Source organism: Anabrus simplex, chromosome 14, assembly GCF_040414725.1.
Source record: "Anabrus simplex isolate iqAnaSimp1 chromosome 14, ASM4041472v1, whole genome shotgun sequence".
In the NCBI taxonomy this organism is placed as follows: domain Eukaryota; kingdom Metazoa; phylum Arthropoda; class Insecta; order Orthoptera; family Tettigoniidae; genus Anabrus; species Anabrus simplex.
In genome coordinates this window covers 75,433,233-75,452,390 of record NC_090278.1, presented here as the reverse complement: position 1 = coordinate 75,452,390, position 19,158 = coordinate 75,433,233, and the positions used below count along the sequence as shown (strand labels likewise).

The 19,158-nt window shown below is 40.6% G+C and overlaps 1 protein-coding gene across 2 annotated transcripts in view; it reads left to right on the top strand.

The window, feature by feature from the left end:
- Positions 1-19,158, top strand: part of LOC136885753 (arrestin domain-containing protein 17) — a 191,774-nt gene that overhangs the window by 147,903 nt on the left and 24,713 nt on the right. For both annotated transcript variants that reach the window (XM_067158490.2, XM_067158489.2), the window contains 2 exons: positions 13,441-13,593; positions 18,914-19,125. In XM_067158490.2, the coding sequence (XP_067014591.2) occupies positions 13,497-13,593; positions 18,914-19,125 (309 nt within the window). In that variant the 5' untranslated portion in view covers positions 13,441-13,496. The remainder of the gene's footprint in view (positions 1-13,440; positions 13,594-18,913; positions 19,126-19,158) is intronic.

The window sequence follows — 19,158 nt, the reverse complement described above, 5'->3', positions numbered from 1 at the left end:
TTAAGGGATGTGTTCTTTGACGGAATATTTTAAGTTATTAATTAATTATTTTCGGATGTTGGAGGCGTACAGACTTTTTAAACTGTTTTCAAGTGTTTGATTAAAAAACTTAAATCGATGTAAAATTAATGAAAAAAGAATAGTGTTTTCTTTCGGATGCGCAATATCCTTCAAAATATTTAAAATATGTAACACTTATCAAAATATTTATTGTGCATCGAAATATGTAAAAATATGTAACTTTAAACTCTTGGAATAATGGTCCTTTTTTAGTGTGATTTGCCGACATTTTAGCTTTTCTTGTAACTACATACATGGGAACAGAAATGTAATTACATATAATCCGGGCTCTACTCATCTCATAAGTCTTTACTGCAAGACAGTGAGATCGATAGTCGATTACGGTAAAGACTGAATTCCATAATTTGTACTTGCACATTTGTGCGCAATTCCAAATATATATATTCCCACTGAAAAAAATGAAGTTAATGATTGCATTTCGAAACAGAAACTAAAAAAAAAAAAGAGCAATGCAGCTTAAGTAAGCATTTTTATATACCCAGTCAATGGGAAGTACAAAACTGACACACATTTTAGAATGAATAGTTGTACTTACTCTTAAAACAATAATCACCACCACCACCACCACCACCACCACCACTCAGAAAACTTGTGTACGAGCTGGCCGTGCGGTTAGAATGGTGCAGCTGAGAGCTTACATTCATGAGATAGTGGGTTCGAACCTCAGTGTCGGCACCCCTCAAGATGGTTTCCCCATTTTCACACCAAACAAATGTACCTTAATTAAGGCTCAGGCCGCTTCCTTCCCATTCCTAGCCCTTTCCTATACCATCGTCGCCATAAAACTTATCTGTGTCGGTGCGACGTAAAGCCAATTGTAAATATAACATTAGATGCATTTTAACCAGTGTTACTATTCTCCATTTTTTGCATCTTCATTAGACTCCAGTTACGAAAAAAGTAGACATATCAACATCAAATGTACTTTACGTATTGCGGAAAGGTGCCCAGTTTCATTAAAAGATCCCTTTGGGAAAATCAAATTATCATAAGTACGTCTTAATAAATGAAACTCAAATTGATAACGATTAATTTATTTGCGTGAGGAAAGCAACGGGAAACTACCTCACTCCTCATTTCCCTAGTACGCCTCTTCAGTGATGCCTAGGCCATCTATGACAGCTGATGGCAGAGCTGTTGAGGATCCAACCAGCCTTCGGGCTGAGGACTAAACATACACACAATTTATTTGCATCTAAAGAATAGTTTTCGAACACGACTGTATGGAATTTGGAGTAGACAAGTGTAGGATTCAAGTGCATCGGAAGGGCAAAGTGATTCAAGGCCTATGAAACTACTTCGAATGAAATAAACAGTTCCCTAGAGTGTGATAAGATGAGGCCTCTTTGATAAAAGAACATTTTCTATAGATCTTTGTCATGGCCATCCATCACATCAAACGTGCATGGTTTCTAGGTAACAACCATAAGACATATTTTTAATCAAAAATATAGACTAGGCCTACCTGTCCTATCCTATGAAAATTATGAAGCTAAGAAATGAAACAAAAAGAAAAAAGCGGGGCCAACAAGAGACATGAAGAGAATCACGAAGAAAATGAATACAGTTAAGTCGGATAGTCAAACTTCCCTCCCCAGAAATTTTGCACTGGCAAGCTGACCTAATTGCTTCTCTTAGCAACGACGGATCTAATATACCGAACTCTATAGTTTTGTTTAACTGTATTGATCAATCAATCAATAAATCAATCAATCCAATCAATCAATCAATCAATCACCGTTGATCTGCATTTAGGACAGTCGCCCAGGTGGCAGATTCCCTATTTGCTGTTTACCTAGTCTTTTCTTAAATCATTGCCAAGAAAATGGAAATTCATTGAACATCTCCCTTGGTAAATTATTCCAATCCCTAACTCCTCTTCCTGTAAACGAATATTTGCCCCTATGTGTCCTCTTGATTTCCAATTTTATCTTCATATTGTCTACGATCTTAGTGAAATGCAAATTATTTTCGCGGGAATTGTTTACCAAACATACAAAACCAAACGGATTACTATTCACCAATAATCGGCCACTGTTTTCTATTGCACGTTTCGAAAAACACCTGTTAAAATAAACGTTCCCGTCATCTTGAATCAGCTTATAGTACTAATACCTGTCAAATTTCTTTTAGAAACCGAAGATGGAAAATAACGTTCCACAGAACAGTGTGCATGGCTCCTGCAAAACCTCGAAATTTAGACTAATTACCCCATTAAACATTAGTTTCAGGCATGAAATTTTAGAAATATGTTCTCAGAACACAGGCTTTTCCTGTAAAGATATTTTAAGTACATTTTTTCAAAATTTTCTGCCATAATCTCCCACACCCTTAACCTCAGATAAGAATTATAAGGTGCGCTGAGTAGCTCAGGCGGTATAGCGCTGGCCTTGTGAGCTCAAGTTGTCGGGTTCGATCTCGGCTGAAATACGTCAGCCTCAGATCGGTAGATTTACTGGCACGTTAAACAACTCCTCCGTGACAAAATCCCAGCACCTCGGCGTCCCCGAAAACCGTGAAAGTAGTTAATGGGACATAAAAACCTGAGCATGCCGGATGAAAGTTTCTTGTCAGCTCCGCGTGGAGTGTCGCGCTGGGTTGCCATATCTTGTCGTATCGTTATTACATATTTGACTGGTTCTGTGTAAGTGATTTGGGTACTAAGGAACTCACAACGTGCAACTCAATTTATCAAACCATAAAATAAATACGAAGTGAGCAACAAACTTGAAACAAATAAACACTGCACTCCAGAAAGAAAACTGACAACACCGCTTCCCATCCCTCTCACTTTTTGAAGTGCCGGTTGTTAACCTATAGAGAAGTACAATAATACGTTATTATGTTTTGTGTGTTCTGTTTATGCATTCGCTTATGTTTTTTGTTCGTATTTTACTTGTCTTTCGTTAGGATGTTTTATCTTTATCTTAACTTTTACTTTCATGCCTCAGATTTCTTTTCTTTTGCTTTCTCTCTTCATTATATGTTCTAGAAATATTATATTTAGGTAATTATCTTCGATATTTTAACCGCGCTCTGCTACCAAAAGGTTTTCGTCTTTAATTTTATAATAAAATAGTATCTCTGACTTATTATCCGTACTTTGCGTGGTAAAGTAAAAGAAAGGTCCACTGCTAAATAAATAAATAAATAAATAAATAAATAAATAAATAAATAAATAAATAAATAAATAAATTAAATAAATAAAATAAATAAATAAATAAATAAATAAATAAATATCCAACTCTTGTCCCGTTTCTCTACGGGGTGGGTATGAAGTGAGATGGATCGTCGTAGCGACTTTTTAAGATCGGTGCCTTTTCTAATGTCAGCCTCATCATAGAAGATAATGAGATGAAGTGGATGGCGCAATATATAATAGAAGGAAGGGAGAGGGTGTCGAATAGCACCAAGGTTTCTGCCCAAGGCTTTACGTCTCCATCCGACGAACGAATCCCCCATTAACAGCGTCATATGACCTCACTCCATATGAGTACTGTAAAGAGGTTTGGAATTGAATCCAAGCTTTTCGAATGCAATCTAGTGATAAGAAATTGTATACCAGCACCTTCCTTACCCTACCGTTCAACATTCGGATGGTGAAAAAAGTTTTCGACCAACGGAACTCGAACCGGCTAACCACGGTGTCAGAGCGTTTAGACTTCAGCGGGCCGGGCTGAGTGGCTCAGACGGTTAAGGCGCTGGCCTTCTAACCCCAACTTGGCAGGTTCGATCCTGGCTGTCCGGTGGTATTTGAAGGTGCTCAAATACGGCAGCCCCGTGTCGGTAGATTTACTGGCACGTAAAATAACTCCTGAGGGACTAAATTCCGGTACCTCGGCGTCTCCGAAGACCTTAAAAAGTAGTTAGTGGGACGTAAAGCAAATAATATTATTATTATTAGACTTCAACGCCTTAACGATCATGACCACCAGGCGGGCTAAATAAATGTCAAACCTCTCTTCTGCGGACACCATCGGTTCCGTGAAAAAAATGTCCGTTACGAGAGGTGTCCGCTGAAACACGGTTGTACAATTTAATCGAGCATTTTAACGGCAAAGAACATCCACATCGGTGAATAAAGGTGTTCGCGTTGTAGTAATGATGTAAAGGAGAGGACATATAAGTCTCTGGTAAGACCCCAACTACAGTTTGGTTCCAGTGTATGGGACCAATCACCAGGATTACTTGATTCAAGAACTGGAAAAAATCCAAAGAAAAGTAGCTCGATTTGCTCTGGGTGATTTTCTACAACAAAGTAGCGTTACAAAAATGTTGCAAAAGTCTTTGCTGGGAAGACTTGGGAGAAAGGAGACGAGCTGCTCGACTAAGTGGTATGTTCCGAGCTGTCAGTGGAGAGATGGCGTGGAATGACATTAGTAGACGAATAAGTTTGAGTGGTGTCTTTAAAAGTAGGAAAATTCACAGCAGCCTATGAACATAAAGTTGGAATTCAAAAGGACAAGTTATAGGAAGGGCAGTTAGGGATTGAAATAACTTACCAAGGGAGATGTTCAATAAATTTCCAATTCCTTAGCAATCATTTAAGAAAAGTCTAGGAAAACAACAGATATATGTCTGCCACCTGGGCGACTGCCCTAAATGCAGATCAGTAGTCATTGATTGATTGATTGATTGATTGATTGATTGATTGATTGATTGATTGATTGATTGATTGATTGATTGATTGATTGATTGATTGATTGATTGATTGATAGGGCAGGTTCGACTGTACACAAGTAAATAAATAATAAGACGAGTGAAAGAGTGGAGTCTGGCACAAGTTAAGTGAGCGCAATATCGGACTCATATAGGGCCCGTGATTGCTACTGTCTCATATACGGTGTCATATGAGGCGGGTGTAAGCCTCTATTGAAACATTTGCCTTCGGTAACTGTGTGAAAAACACCCCGGCATGAGTCTCACACTTGATAGCCGTGAATCGCTGTTCTGACCCAGGCTCTCTCTACACTTCTCTCGAGAAGCTTGGCATGACCTGCTTGGCTATAAAAGTAGGTGAAGTAATTTCTGGCACTCTGGTGTGTGACAGGCGTTACCTTCTCCAGATGTAATTCCGGTCCAGCACAACATACTTAATGGATCGTGAGGAAATTACTGTACTATCGCTGTTTGTTGCTCTCCGAATAGCTGCCAAGTGCTACGTGAGGGTGTTAAAGATATAACCCACGTATTTTTCTTTTCTGTTGTCTATTTTAGTGCCAACATCCGAATTGATAGCTTCCTGAGAGGTGGGGAGCTAAATATAGAAGTTGAATGTGTTTGTGTAGGTATAATGTTGCTGGCTAGACCTGCTTCTTGTCTCCATTAACATTTAGTTTATAGCAGGGTTGGCCAGTTCGTTGCTCTATTTCATCGTTGAATATGTAAGGTTAAAAACGATAACACACTCTCAGTCATCAATGTCACAAATGATATACATTTAGGGCAGTCGCCCAGCTAGCAGATTACCCATCCGTTGTTTACCTAGTCTCTTCTTAAATGCAAAGAAATTGGAAATTTATTGAACATCTCCCTGGTAAGTTGTTCCAATCCCTAACTCCTCATCCTATAAACGAATATTAGCCCAATTTTGTCTTCTAGTCAGGTTGTGAGTTTCATAAATACGAAAAGTCCTCTCAGTTTTAATTACTGTGTTGATGGGATGAAAGTTCCTTTTGGGGATCATTGTAAATACCTAGGTGTTAATATAAGGAATGATCTTTATTGGGGTAATCACATAAATATGATTGCAAATAAATTACAGATCTCTGCACATAGTTATGAGGGTATTTAGGGGTTGTAGTAAGTATCTAAAGGAGAGGGAATAAGTCTGTGGTATGATCCCCAACTAGAATATGGTTCCAGTGTATGGGACCCTCACCAGAATTACTTGATTCAAGAACTGGAAAAAATCCAAAGAAAAGCAGCTCGATTTGTTTTGGGTGATTTCCGACAAAAGAGTAGCGTTACAAAAATGTTGCAAAGTTTTTGCGGGGAAGACTTGGGAGAAAGAAGACGAGTTGCTCGACTAAGTGGTATGTTCCGAGCTGTCAGCGGAGAGATGGCGTGGAATGACATTAATAGACGAATAAGTTTGAGTGATGTCTTTAAAAGTAGGAAAGGTCACAATATGAAGATAAAATTGGAATTCAAGAGGACAAATTGGGGGAATATTCGTTTATAGGAAGGGGAGTTTGGGACTGGAATAACTTACCAAAGGAGATGTTCAATAAATTTCCAATTTCTTTGAAATCATTCAAGAAAACGCTAGGAAAACAACAGATATGGAATCTGCCACCTGGGCGACTGTCCTAAATGCAGATCAGTAGCGATTGAAATTTAAATTACACATGGCCGGATTTATACGGTAAGGTCCTGTAGGCCCGACGGAATTAGGTGCCCCTCCCGCAACACCGTATCACGAGGTTACACATGGATATCAATATAGCGTCGCTGCTGTACGAATACCGCGAATGTGACAGTGCTCTTGCTATCCATTATTTCCCTTAAGACTGGTCACGCCTCTCAGCCACATATTGATTTACAGAACAAATGTAATTAACTAGTAGCCTACTGACCGGGCGAGTTGGCCGTGCGCGTAGAGGCGCGCGGCTGTGAGCTTGCATCCGGGAGATAGTAGGTTCGAATCCCACTATCGGCAGCCCTGAAAATGGTTTTCCGTGGTTTCCCATTTTCACACCAGGCAAATGCTGGGGCTGTACCTTAATTAAGGCCACGGTCGCTTCCTTCTAACTCCTAGGCCTTTCCTATCCCATCGTCGCCATAAGACCTATCTGTGTCGGTGCGACGTAAATCCCCTAGCAAAAAAAAAAAAAAAGTAGCCTACTGATGCACGTGAATGCACCGTTATGAGTCATGACACAGGATACGCCATTATGAAAAAAACCAACAACAAAAACCCACGAAAGGTGTGAAAATGAAAGCATGAATATCGTGATTTATTTCATGTACCGTATGTCAGGAAGAGGGTCACTGTTACATCTTAAGCTTTATCCACGAAACTTTTAGTGATGTTAGTGCTGAATAGATCTGGATGCGCGGGTCAATCAATCAATCAATCAATCAATCAATACTGATCTGCATTTAGGACAGTCGCCCAGGTGGCAGATTCTCTATCTGTTGTTTTCGTAGCCTTTTCTTATATGGTTTCAAAGAAATTGGATATTTATTGAACACCTCCCTGGAAAGTTGTTCCAATCCCTAACTTCCCGTCCTATAAATGAATATTTGCTCCAATTTGTCCTCTATAATTCCATCTTTATTTTCATATTGTGATTTTTCCTACTTTTAAAGACTCCACTCAAACTTATTCATCTACTAATGTCATTCCTCGTCTCTTTTTTCCCAAGTCTTCTCAGCCCAAAATTTGCAACATTTTTGTAACGGTACTCTTTTGCCGGAAATAACCCAGAACATATCGAGCTGTCTTTTCGTTGGATTTTTTTCCGGTTCTTGAATCAAGTAATCCTGGCGAGGGTCCCATACACTGGAAGCATACTCTAGTTGGGGGTCTTACCAGAGACTGATATGCGCTCTCCTTTACATCCTTACTACAACCCCTGAACACCGTCATAACCATGTGCAGAGATCTTTACCCTTCATTTACAATCCCATTTATATGATTAACCTAATGAAGGTCTTTCCGTATATTAACTCCTAGGTACTTACAGGGATCCCCATGAGGAATTTTCATTCCATCAAGACAGTAATTAAAACTGAGAGGACTTTTCCTATTAGTGAAACTCACAACCTGACTTTAAATCCCGTTTATCATCATACCATTGCCTACTGTCCATTTCACAACATTATCGAGGTTATTTTGGTGTTGCTCACAATCTCGTAACTTATTTATTACAGTATACAGAATAACATCATCTGCAAATTGCCTTATCTCCGATTTCACTTCTTTACTCATATCATTTATACATAAAAGAAAACATAGAGGTCCAATAATTCATAATCATCATCATCATCATCATCTGTTTACCCTCCAGGTTCGGCTTTTTCCTTCAGCGAGGGATCCCACCTCTACCGCCTCAAGGGCAGTGTCCCGGAGCTTCAGGCTCATGGTCGGGGGATACAACTGGGGAGAATGACCAGTACCTCGCCCAGGCGGCCTCACCTGCTATGCTGAACAGGGGCCTTGTGGAGGGATGGGAAGATTGGAAGGGATAGGCAAGGAAGAGGGAAGGAAGCGGCCGTGGCCTTAAGTTAGGTACCATCCCGGCATTCGCCTGGAGGAGAAGTGGGAAACCACGGAAAACCACTTCCAGGATGGCTGAGGTGGGAATCGAACCCACCTCTACTCAGTTGACCTCCCGAGGCTGAGTGGACCCCGTTCCAGCCCTCGTACCACTTTTCAAATTTCGTGGCAGAGCCGGGAATCGAACCCGGACCTCCGGGGGTGGCAGCTAATCACGCTAACCACTACACCACAGAGGCGGACATTATTATTATTATTATTATTATTAGCAAATATGTATGTACTGTCATATGATAAACTGTTCACTGTTTTACTATTGTCTTGGTCCGCCCAGCCCCGCGGTGCAGGGGGTAACGTTTCCACTTGTCTATGGCTGAGATTTAATTAATTTTGTCGGGTACGCACCAAATGTATCACCAGAGATCCACAGAGGCAGCTACGTATTTGATAACACCAATATATAACGGAAGTGCACGGTCCATGTCAGAGCTTGGAAACAAAGATGATCGTATCGCTCATAGTGGTCTGGCAGCTAAGCGATTACACGGCCGCTGCGCTAGCGAGAGCGACGCATCAAGTTCGCCGTGGTGAGAGGTACCTATGAAAATCGTAGCTTGCAAAGTACCTCCTGGTATGAAAACTTTCGTTTTGTTATTTAGGATATCCCGCCTCCCCACACGTTTCTCAGTATTTTAACATATTAAATAGCATGTAATAATCTACAGGTTGTCTCTCAAAATGAATATGGCATGACTGCGCAATACGTTTTACTACTGGTTCATAAATTACTTTGTATTTTCAGAGTTTCGTATAATTCACCATGAATTGATAAATACAAGTATTGTCATTAAATTTCTTTAGCGAAAGAGGCCTATTTGGTTTCATTTAATTTTTTAAAAATACACTAGAGTCCCGTTAATCCGAACCCCGTTAATCCGAAAGTCCTGTTAATCCGAACTGAAACATTCATTTTTTTTAAATTCTCCGTATTGAAATGAAAGAACATATCATAGAATGACTATTTACTTGCATTTTTTGTCATATTTTACTAGAATAACTTAATATAAAATAATTACACATCATAACAACAATCACTGGTCGTTTATCTTTACTGTGTAGAGATGAGAAGAATGCAAGAATGTGGAATGTGGCCTGCAATCACGAACTTCCTGTTCTGCCCAGACAGATAGGCTCTTATCTGCTCTTATCTGCTACACGAAAACATTGACTCACACTTTGCAATTTGCTGGATTACAACTGACAAGAGCGAAGAGCTGCCAGTAGAAGACAATATAAAGTCGCCTGGGCAGTAGCGAAGTTGCTATGGTAACCACTACGTCACTGTCTCTGCTGGTGGAAACCCCTTCGCCCCGTGCCTCACCGGGTGTGTGCATTCTTCTGATCTCCCAACAATACAAAGTCTGTTAGTTTCTTTTGCCGTGGTGATTGGAACCTACTCGAAGATGCAGTGTTAAACCAGCGTCTCATAAACATCACATCAGTGGGCGTAGCTGAGGAGTGTTGCTCGACGTAGCGTACGGCAAGTTCTAAGACGGCCGTGGCATCTGAATGTGACACTAGTTGTTCATTGCGGTCTTCTTCGTCGTCACTCTGTTTTTCATCAACTCCAGATTCTTTCTCCACCATAGCTACAATTAGTTGGTCTGTTTGTAATTGATGACAGTCAGCTTCCATTCACTCCTTACTGTCATTTTATTGTCGTTTTCTCCTCTACGGGTTCTTAACTACCCTCAACGAGCTAGAATAACATCTAGCTCGTTGACTACCCTACACTAATTTTATACAGTATTTTAATGATGTAACTGCTAAAGAATAGGCATTTCAAATTACAGTATGTACTGTACTGTACTGTACTGTACTGTATTGTAGAAACTATTATCCTCAGGCGGTTGAGGCGCTGGCCTTCTGATCCCAACTTTGCAGGTTCGATCCTGCCTCAGTCCGGTATTATTAGAAGGTGCTCAAATACGTAAGCCTCGTGTAAGTAGATTTACTGACATGTGAAAGAACTCCTGCGGGAGAAAATCCCGGCACCTAGGCGTCTCCGGTAACCATAAAAGTAGTTAGCGGGACGTAAAAACATTAACATTATCATTAGAAAATATTTTCCGGTTAATCCGAAAATTTCGTAATCCGAACAGTCTCCGGTCCCAATTAGTTCGGATTAACGAGACTCTACGTGTATACTTTACGTCGCAACGATATAGGATATATATAGTTTTATGGTGAGGATGGGATAGGAAAGGGCTAGGAGCGGGAAGGAAATGACCGTGGCCTTAATGAAGGTACAACCTTAATCAGCCTTAACTACGGAACACCATCTTGAGGGCTAAGGGCAGAGGGATTCGAACCTACCATCTCCCGAACGCAAGTTCACAGTTACGCGACCATAACCGCACGGCCAGCTCGCTCCATTTGGAAACCTACAAGCTGAAAAAACAAAACAAAAACAAGAACAAACTTTGTCTCTGGGAACAGGACCACAATGTCGCATACCGGTACTGTGATGATATGCGTACAGTTTGGAATGAGGAGCTTTTGAATGCTTTGTATTCTGTGGAAGAAACACAAACCTAAGTGCATAACCTTATCAACCAATAAAAACAATATCATGATGACATTTGAAGTTTTAAATTTTATTGAAGTTAATGCAAATTAACTGACACGTTGGAAACATTATAAACAGTATAAATGACAACAGGAGAAGCAGAGGAAACTGATCTTTCCTTCAGAGAAAGGATAATATGTACATGAAAGAAGAAAATCAATCCATCAATCATCAGCGATCTGCATTTAGGGCTGTTGCCGAGGCGGTAGTTTCGTTACAGTATACACAAACAATGCTTATCACCACACAAGTCTTAAAATTGCGTACGCCATCGTCAGTTAATGACAGTATCATGGTTTCAGCAAGAGTAAAGTAGTGCTAGATCATCCGACGCAAAATCGGAAGGTTGTGGATTTGAATCGTGCTAGTGTCCAGTTGATTATTTTTGTTGTGAAATTAACATCCCTTACTAAAAACAAGAGCCTCCGTGGCTCAGACGGCAGCGCGTCGGCCTCTCACCGCTGGATACCGTGGATCAAATCCCGGTCACTCCATGTGAGATTTGTGCTGGACAAAGCGGAGGCGGGACAGGTTTTTCTCCGGGTACTCCGGTTTTCCTTCATTCCAGCAACACTCTCCATTCTCATTTCATAGCATCTATCATTCATTAATAAATCACTTTGGGAGTGGCGACCCCATCGTACTAACAGCCTATATCTGCTTCATTCATTACATTCCTGAGCCGGCCAATGACTGGAAAACAGGTTGTAGGTTTTCATTTTCACTAAAAACAAGACTAGTTTGAATGCTGCCTGAGAGACTGCATACCTCTGATCGAGCAAGACCGACTCTTTTGGATCGAGTACGGGTATTTCAGTTGCCTTGACAAAGAATACTGCGATGCATTCGAAACGTCAGCATAATGTACGGAATGTACACATAACAACACGGTTCAACCCGGAAGAAGAACAAAATAACTCTATATATACACCGTGGAAGCTTCAATTCTAATAGGCGTATAACATGGGATGGTGTCTATCTGTTAGTTTGTTCCGGATATATTCTTAAACTGCTTGACTGATTGAGTACCACTACCGTTGCCTACGAGATATTGAAGGCTGGGAAATACAACGCATTAGACCGTGACCACCGATCGGTGGTCACGATTAGACTCGGCCTCGAGATACCTCCGACTACCGCCACTAGAGTTCTCTTTATTGAGCTGTCTCATCCGCTCTTTGCAACACGTTCGTATATAAAAATTCTTTAAAACTAGTAATTTCAGAAGACACCAACCAAAGATCAGATAAAAATAGATCAAGAGACGTACTTTCTACAACGTATTTCTTACAGTACCGTACCGTATGCTAAAACGAAATACGTAATTCACGAAAACTTTGTGCTAAATTAAGAGAAATATTTCAGCAGCATTGATGTTTAAATGTTCGCAAGGGCCGCTTCTTTCGTCTCATAGAAATACTAGGCCTATCTATCTGCTATGACGTACCGATACATAATATTAGATTACCGGTGCCTGACTTTCAGGAAGTTATCACAATTTCATCATTTCAGGGGTTTTGTTCCGAAACATCCTGATAGACAGTAGCGGCGATTGGGAATTAGAAGTGGGGGGGGGGAATTTACAGACAACATAAACTACCCGCTATGTGGTAATAATAGTTTTTCGAAATTTTGATCAATACTATACCATAAAGGCAGAATATTACACATGTATATCAATTAAATAGAAGTACGGCATGATTACACAATTAAAAATAATTTAATATTTGACTACAAACTAAGAGATACTAAAGACTATTATTATTATTATTATTATTATTATTATTATTATTATTATTATTATTATTATTATTATTATTATTATTATTATTATTATTATTATTATTATTTTCCACCAATTGTAGGTACAATTTATGGATGGTGAATGGAGAAAGGGCATAGCCCCACATACACGAAAGTGCCCCCATCACCACTTAAAATTACAAAATTTAAATATACAATTACATTCTACATAGTGTGCTTATATACAGTTACCGTATTTACAGGCATATTTACATACTACTCACAAGACATGGTCAGCATTCAAGTAATTCGACACACACTCTCTCTCTCTCTCTCTCTCTCTCTCTCTCTCTCTGAAAATCCACACAGTAGAAAAATCTTATTATGCACAGAAGGTTTCATTATATATACATCCTTGTTAAAATTTCTCTGTAGATAGTTCTTTCATCTGTGGTGGGAGTTCATTCCACAGCCGAGCAGAATGATTAAGGAAGCCACTTTGATATGATACTGTGTTTGCAAATGGAGGGAAAAGGGACACACCGAACTGTGGAATGAGCGCCTTCCTATCTGACCTCCCTTGGTCAACTCTTGTTCTTTTCTGACCCTGATGGTATTGGAGCACTCGAGGCCTAGGGAGTCTTTTATTTTCACGCCCTTCGTGGCCCTTGCCTTCCTTTGGCCGATACCTTCATTTTTTAAGTTTGTGGTTGTAACTTGTCGTGGGCAAAAAATGTCTTATATTCCACTTTTTGTGTTGTAGGTATACAGGTGAAGTTCAAGGGCGAGGCTGAGGTAAGATGGACCGAGACTCGTCCAATGCGAGATGGCAGCGGAAGGTTACGTCCGGTGAACCAATACTACCGTGGGCACGAGGTCTATTTTGAGAGCCGCTACTACGTGCTGGGTGGATTAGGTAAGTTATATTGTACATTTATTCGTATGGGGGTGATGTAGGCTACTTGAAGATAAGAACTCCTATTAAACAGTACGAGACATGAATTACGTCTTTCTGTGCCCTCTGTTTCGTACTATTTTTCTTCCTTCAGAGTCCTCCATGCCTTGTATGATTTGAGGTCCTCCACTTTCAGGACAGGGTAAACAGATTTTGAGGATGAAAAACTGGGACATCCAAATGTGGTAGTCTGGTTGAGTTTCACAATGTACCATCAGTTGCTTGAGAAAAGAATGAACGCTTGGTATTACCTGTATATGAGTTACTTTCAGGTTCACCTTTCTCGCAAACAACTGAACCTATAAATACGAAGGTGGCCCAGAAAATAATGCACCACAATTTTTTTTTCTCAGTCCCCAACAATGGTATGAATGCAAAACTTTAGATATGAATTCCTTGAAGATTTCAGAGTGTGCATGCAAAGTTTCTGTTTATTGTGACAGATAGCGTACTTGCAGCAATGGTTCAACATGGTGTCTGTAAGCGATGTACGTTACAAGCAGCGTGTCATCATTGAATTTCTCACTGCACAGCAAGAAACGGTTGGAAACATGCAAAAATGTTTATGTGCAGTTTATGGAGCTTCAGCAGTCAATAGAAGTACGATTAGTCGCTGGGCATACAAGGTGAGGCTGTCACACCTGACAAGATGCAGCGTGCTGATGTGCTCATTTGCAAGGACTGATGTAGAACAACTCGGCAGTTGGCACAGGAGCTGTCAATCAGTAAAGGAAGTGTGGGTGTAACATCAGTACTCTCGATTACGCAAAAAAAGTATTCACGATTGGTTCTGCGCCGTCTTACAGAGGAACCCAAAACTCTCAGAAAAATAATTTCTTCTGAGTTGCTGCAACGTTTTGAAGCTGAGGAAAAAGTCTTCTTGTCCCAGATTGTAATAGGTAATGAAACCTTGACTCACCATTTTGAGCTAAAAAAAAAAAAAAAAAAATGGCAGTTGATGGAATGGCGCCATCCTGACTCTCCACAGAAGAAAAAATTCAATGCAACTGCTTCTGCTGGTAAGGTCATAATCAACTTATTTTGGGACTGTGATAGTGTCATACTCATTGATGTGATGCTGAGAGGCACCACCATGAATTCTGAGGCATATGTGAACACATTAACCAAACTCAAGAAGCACTTCCAGCGACTTGAATGCCATAACAACTCAGGTAATTGTTTGTTTCAACATGATAATGCACGCCCTCACACAAGTTTGAGGATGTTGGAACACATCACGAAACAGGGTTGGACAGTGTTACCCCATCCACCCTATAGCCTTGACCTAGCTCCCTCAGACTTTTGCTTATTTCAGCCCTTGAAGAATGCTATTCGTGGGAGACATTTTGAAGATGATGAAGAGGTGATTTTTTTTCTATTTACTTTTACGTCGCACCAACACAGATAGGTCTTATGACGATGATGGGACAGGAAAGGCCTGGAATGGGAAGGAAGCGGCCATGGTCTTAATTAAGGTACAGCGCCAGCATTTGCCTGGTGTGAAAATGGGAAACCACGGAAAACCATCTTCAGGGCTGCCGACAGTGGGATTCGAACCCATTATCTCCCGGATGCGAGCTCACGGCTGCGCACCACTGACAGCATGACCAACTCGCCTGGTGATTTGCGCAGTGAATAAATGGCTTCTCAAACAGAACAAGGAGTGGTACCGGCAAGGCATACACACCTTTGAGTCTCGCTGGAGGAAGGCCATAGAACATAAAGGAAGTTATGTGGAAAAATAGGGAGTGTAGAAGAAACATCACTCTTTCTTGTGTATAAGTTTCATTATGTTCAATGAATAATTGTTGAAGAGAAAAGAAGTGTTATGCATTAGTTTCTGGACTACTCTTGTATGTCTAGAGGCAGCAACAGAAAGAGGAGACGAGGACGAACAGAAAAACGCAAAGGGACAAGAACAATCTCTAATAGACAGGACCTCTCGTCATCAGTTCCAATTCTTCTCAGCCCCTGATGAGTTTGTTTCTGCTTCCCAGCTTCATCAGGAGGGTGGACATCAACACTCATTGAGGAGCATCTTGACAGATCTTCAGTCTTCATGTGGGACAAGTGTAGGATAAGAAGAAAGACGGATAAATATCGGGGAAGGAAGGATACATAAGATAAAGATTATAGAAGTGGGCGGTCAAATGAAAACTGATCACCCACCATAAAACACATTGGCAACCCTGTTGTTACATATCGATACTGCCATCGCTTTGGTAGGAGAACTGCGTAGTGATAACTCACAGGTGCACGCAGTTGTAGGGTTTTGTCCTTGTTACACGGACTGGTCTAGTGTGTTCGTCCCATTGTAGAAATGGAGGCAAGCTAAGAAGAGCAGAGAAGTGTGGTTGTTTTTCTCTGCTGGAGTACGCAAAACTCATCATCGAATATCTATGTATGGCGAACACTGAATCTCCATGACGAGTGTGCACGAGTGGCATATGCAAATTATAGCATAGGATATTCCGAGAAGGGCCCACATCACTGCCCAGTATGGGGCCATTACTCCTAATGTGATTCGGCGGATTGATGGCCTTGTCCAGGAAAACCGACGAATCATGGAGGAAGAAAGACATTTGTGGACGTCTGTTTCATTTGGACGAGGAAGTGCAAGAGTGGGTGCGGTTGTGGATCCGTCGGCGACCTACCTCTTTCTATAAAACTGGAATTCATCGTCTCTTCTCCCAGTGGGATAAATTTATTAACGCTTTTGCTAATTACTTTTTGAATAAAACCATTCCATGGTCACGTTGTAGCAGGTGTTCGGTTTTCATGTGACTGGTCCTTATATTTGATATAAGACTATGTTATCTGTTTTTGTGTTTGCCCTGTGTTTGTAATCTTGTACTGGCTGTATCATATTTAGCTTAACCATCCTTATTTATCCAGCTCTCTTCTTATCCTACACTTATCCCACATCAAGATTGAACATCTGTTAAGATAGCTCCTCAGTGAGTGCTGATGCCCGCTCTCCAGAAAAGCAGAAACAAGCTCGTCAGGGGCTGAGAAGAGTTGCACGTAGAACTATTATTGATGAGAAGAGGTCTACTTAAAGATGTGGAATTTGTCCTTGTCGCCTATTTCTGCTGCTCCCCCTCCCCTCACTGACCTGCCATTCTCATTTCTCTCTCTCTCTGACATCATTTAATACTTGTTTGTTCCTTTCCTGTACTTACCAGGTGTATGCTTAAGTTTTTGCTGGTTTTTGCAGTGAAGAAAACCAGTCATTTTCAAGGGAATTTTTTTTTAAAAAAATCCAAAATATTGGCCATCGGCTTCTACATACTTCACCCATCTTTCAGGTAAGTTATGAGTACCATGCCAGAAAAACTGCTTGTCTTTTGCAGTAAACCTTTCGTCGAGCCATTTTTCAACTTCCTCGAAATTGCTGAAGTGCTGCTCTGTGAGCGCATGCCCCATTGATGCGAAGAGGTGGTAGTCAGATGGTGCCAGGTCGGGGGAGTACGGCGGGTGTGGAAGGATGTCCCATCCAAGCGATTTCAAGGTGTCTTTCACTGGTTTTGCTGTATGAGATGGCGCATTATCATGTAACAAAATCACTTTGCCATATCTTCTGGCCCATTCCGGTCCTCTTTCGATCAATGCGTGATTTAAATGAATAATTTGTTGCTAATAGCGTTGTGCATTAATGCTTTCGCTGGCCTTCAAGAGTTCATAATACACAGTACCGCTCTGGTCCCATCAGAAACAAAGCCTGGTCTTCTTGCCGCTTAAATTTTCGAAATCATGTCTCACATGTTTCAATCAATGGAGCGTGTTCACCATATGTTCATATCAGTAAACGATGACTTTCCCCAGCCCTTTTCTTTCGATTAAATAAGTAAAGCAATGCGTGCCGCAAATGTTCGTTTTCAAGCACAAACGTTGACATGATCGCTGAACGTTACAACACAGACGCTAGCGTTTGGCGGACTCAACTTGTGTGTGTTGGTAGGTGAATGTCAGATGAACAAACCGACGTATGTGTCAAATTCATACGCTGCGTACTGTTCGCTGGTACCATCTCTTAGTGAAACCGGAATAGACTTACGCATACACTTGGTATATCATTTTATCATCAGTGTATGTTTGTTTTGGGTTTTTTGAGTCATCATAGACTGGTTTGCTGCAGCACTCCATACCACCCTATTTTGTGCTAACATTTTCATTTCTACGTAACTACTCCATCCACTCTAACCTGTTTGTCATATTCTACCCCTACCATTCTTACTGCCTACACTTCCCTCAAAAACTATCTGAACTATGTGTCCTATCATTCTATTGCTTCTTCTTGTCAAATTTAGCCAAATCGATCTCCTCTCACCAATTCTTTTCAGTATCTCTTGTGATTCGATAAACCCATCTCACCTACAGCATTCTTCTGTAACACCACATTTCAAAAGCTTATATTCTCTTTCTTTCTGAGCAAGTTATCGTCCATGTTTCACTTCCATACAAATGCCATGCTCCAGACGATCTTCAAAAACATCTTTCTAATTCCTATATCAATGTTTGAAGTGAACAGATTTATTTTCTTAAGAGGTCTTCTTTGCTTGTGGTAGTCTGCATTTTATATCCTCCTTATTTCTGTTGTCCTTAATTGTTTTACTACCCCAGTAACAGTATTCATCTACCTCCTTTTAAGACATCATTTCTTAATCTAATATTTCCTGAATCACCTGATTTCATTCAGCTGCACTCCATTACGTACTTTTATTTTGGTCTTATTTATTTTCATGTTGTATTCCTTCCCCAAGATACTGTCCATAACATTAAGCAGTTTCTCCTGATCTTCTGCTGGCTCAGATAGAATAACAATATCATCAGCAAATCTCAAGAGTTTTGATTTCCTCTCCTTGGATTGTGATTTCCTTCCCAAATTCCTCTATGATTTCCTTTACTGCCTGTTCTTTATGAACATGAAAGTTGGGGAGGGTTAAACTGTTATGGGTACCCGCAGGTTTGTATTTTCATGGGAGGTGGATTATGTTTCGATAATAATTCAAATTAAGCCTGATAATATTTTAAATGCAAGGAACGTACAATACCATGTGCTCATTCCTTTCTTGAGTGAATATACATTTCATTTTATCTCCCCAGTTTGATTCTTCAATTATCCTTCAAATTTGGAATTTCAAATGCTTCCTTTATGTCATTTTTAAAGAAAAGGCTGTTGTACGGACTGTCATACTCAATATAAACACGGACAATATAGGCTACTACTGTATGCAATTAATGGCGCATTTATGCTAATGACCTAGCTGTTTGTTTGCAGGTGCCGAAGTGGTATTGCAGGCTGGTGACCACAGTTATCCTTTCAGCACGGTCTTGCCTGATGTCCTTCCTACCTCTTTCGAGGGCCAGATGGGCCATGTCCGCTATGTTGTCTGGATCACACTGGAACGACCGTGGAAGTACAACCACGATGTCAAGGCAGCTTTTACTGTCATCAACCCCCTTGATTTAAATGAAGAGCCACAGCTTCAGGTAAGGCAAACTTTTTTCTACCTGAGAAATTTC